This window comes from Capsicum annuum, unplaced genomic scaffold, assembly GCF_002878395.1.
Source record: "Capsicum annuum cultivar UCD-10X-F1 unplaced genomic scaffold, UCD10Xv1.1 ctg48711, whole genome shotgun sequence".
NCBI classification, from domain to species: domain Eukaryota; kingdom Viridiplantae; phylum Streptophyta; class Magnoliopsida; order Solanales; family Solanaceae; genus Capsicum; species Capsicum annuum.
Window position 1 is genome coordinate 1 of NW_025856438.1, and position 1,501 is coordinate 1,501.

General features: G+C 40.4%; 1 protein-coding gene across 1 annotated transcript; it reads left to right on the forward strand.

Moving 5' to 3' along the window:
* Nucleotides 1–9: 9 nt before the first annotated feature.
* LOC107856865 (pentatricopeptide repeat-containing protein At4g18975, chloroplastic) lies at nucleotides 10–468 on the forward strand (the record flags this gene model as incomplete). Its single annotated transcript, XM_047403833.1, is given in 1 exon segment — nucleotides 10–468. A coding segment is annotated over 1 exon segment (153 nt), but the record flags the coding sequence as incomplete, so codon positions are not given.
* Between the last annotated feature and the right edge of the window lie 1,033 nt (nucleotides 469–1,501).

The window sequence follows — 1,501 nt, forward strand, 5'->3', positions numbered from 1 at the left end:
GTCTATTTTTGAAATTCAGCCGACATTTCGAGCTTATAAGCCCAATACGTTGACAACCCAAATAGTTAGTTGAAATTCGGATCTCAGTCCGACCCGCCAATTTGAAAGGACGATAGAGCTTCTTCTTCTACGGTCTAATCCATAACCACCACATCTCTACGACGGCCACCCAGTTCCTTTCTCCGGAAAAATCACTCCGAAATAGAACTGCTGTGTTAGAATGGGAGCTTCTTCTCTACAATTTCACTTCTTCAGTTGCGATATTTTGCTAAAGGGTATAAACTCAACCCACTTATCTGAAAAGGTTGGCATGAGATGCTCCTTTTTGACTATTTTTTTATACAGATTATTGCTCAGTGTCTAAGATTGCACTATCATATGCAGTTAAATCTAACCTTTGCTCTTAAACATTCCCAGAAACAGGGTGAACTTTCTTTTACTATCTCTGATGCTGCTGATCACACGAAAGTAATACTACGCCATTAACGCGTTTGATTAGAAAAGTTGTCTTGTTATCCATCCATGGAGAACGTGGAATCTGGAAAAGTATTCTCTAAGGGTAATGTAATTGAGTGAAATTCATTTTGTATCGTACGAGATACTAGTTGTTGAAGTATCCATTGTGTTGTTATCCGTTGTCTTGTCCTTCGAGTATCATATAATCTGTTGTAGTTACTATCTATTATTTCTTGTACTTTTGTTTACTTCATTTTCTGGACTGTTTTGGACCTTTTTTTCTCTTGAACCGAGGGTTTATCGAAAACTAACTCTCTGCCCGAGGTAGAGGTAAGGTCTACATAGAGCTGGCAATTTCAACCCATATCTATAAAATGAGCCCACGAGTGTCTTTTCAGAAGCAATCTCCCCATGTCTACCTCTCCGAGGTAGTGGTATGCTCTGCGTACATTTTACCCTTTCCAGACGTTATTTGTGGGATTTGATTGGGTAGGTTGTTATTGTATTTATAAAATAAGCCCACTTTCCCCACATTTTTATGAGTTGGACCACTTATATTTTAGTTGGGTAAATATGATCTTCAAGTTTGTTTAGGGTATCCATAACTCATATAGGTAGTTTACATAGTTATACTACAACAACAACAACAACAACAACAACAAACCCAGTATATTCCCACCTAGTGTGGTCTGGGGAGGGTAGAATGTACTCCGTTATACTGTAAAATATAAATCAGATTCTTTTAGATAAAATAAGATTCAGGGACAAGTGTCAGGAGTCAAGATCTTGGGTCAAGATCAAGATTTGTGGTCGAGTTCGATTGTCGGGACCGGGTGAGGTCTCGAGTTCAGAGTCAAGGTTGGGTGTCTAGATCCGTGTTAGGGGCGGGATTCGGTGTAAGGTATCAGGTCCCGAGTCAGGATTGTGTGTTAGGACCTTGCTCGTGGGCGGGAGTTGGTTCAGGTTTCAGGTCCTGAGTTGGGTTCAAGTGAAAGTAGAATTTGGATGTCGGAACCAGGGTCGGGTCTCGAGTCTTGAGTTAGGA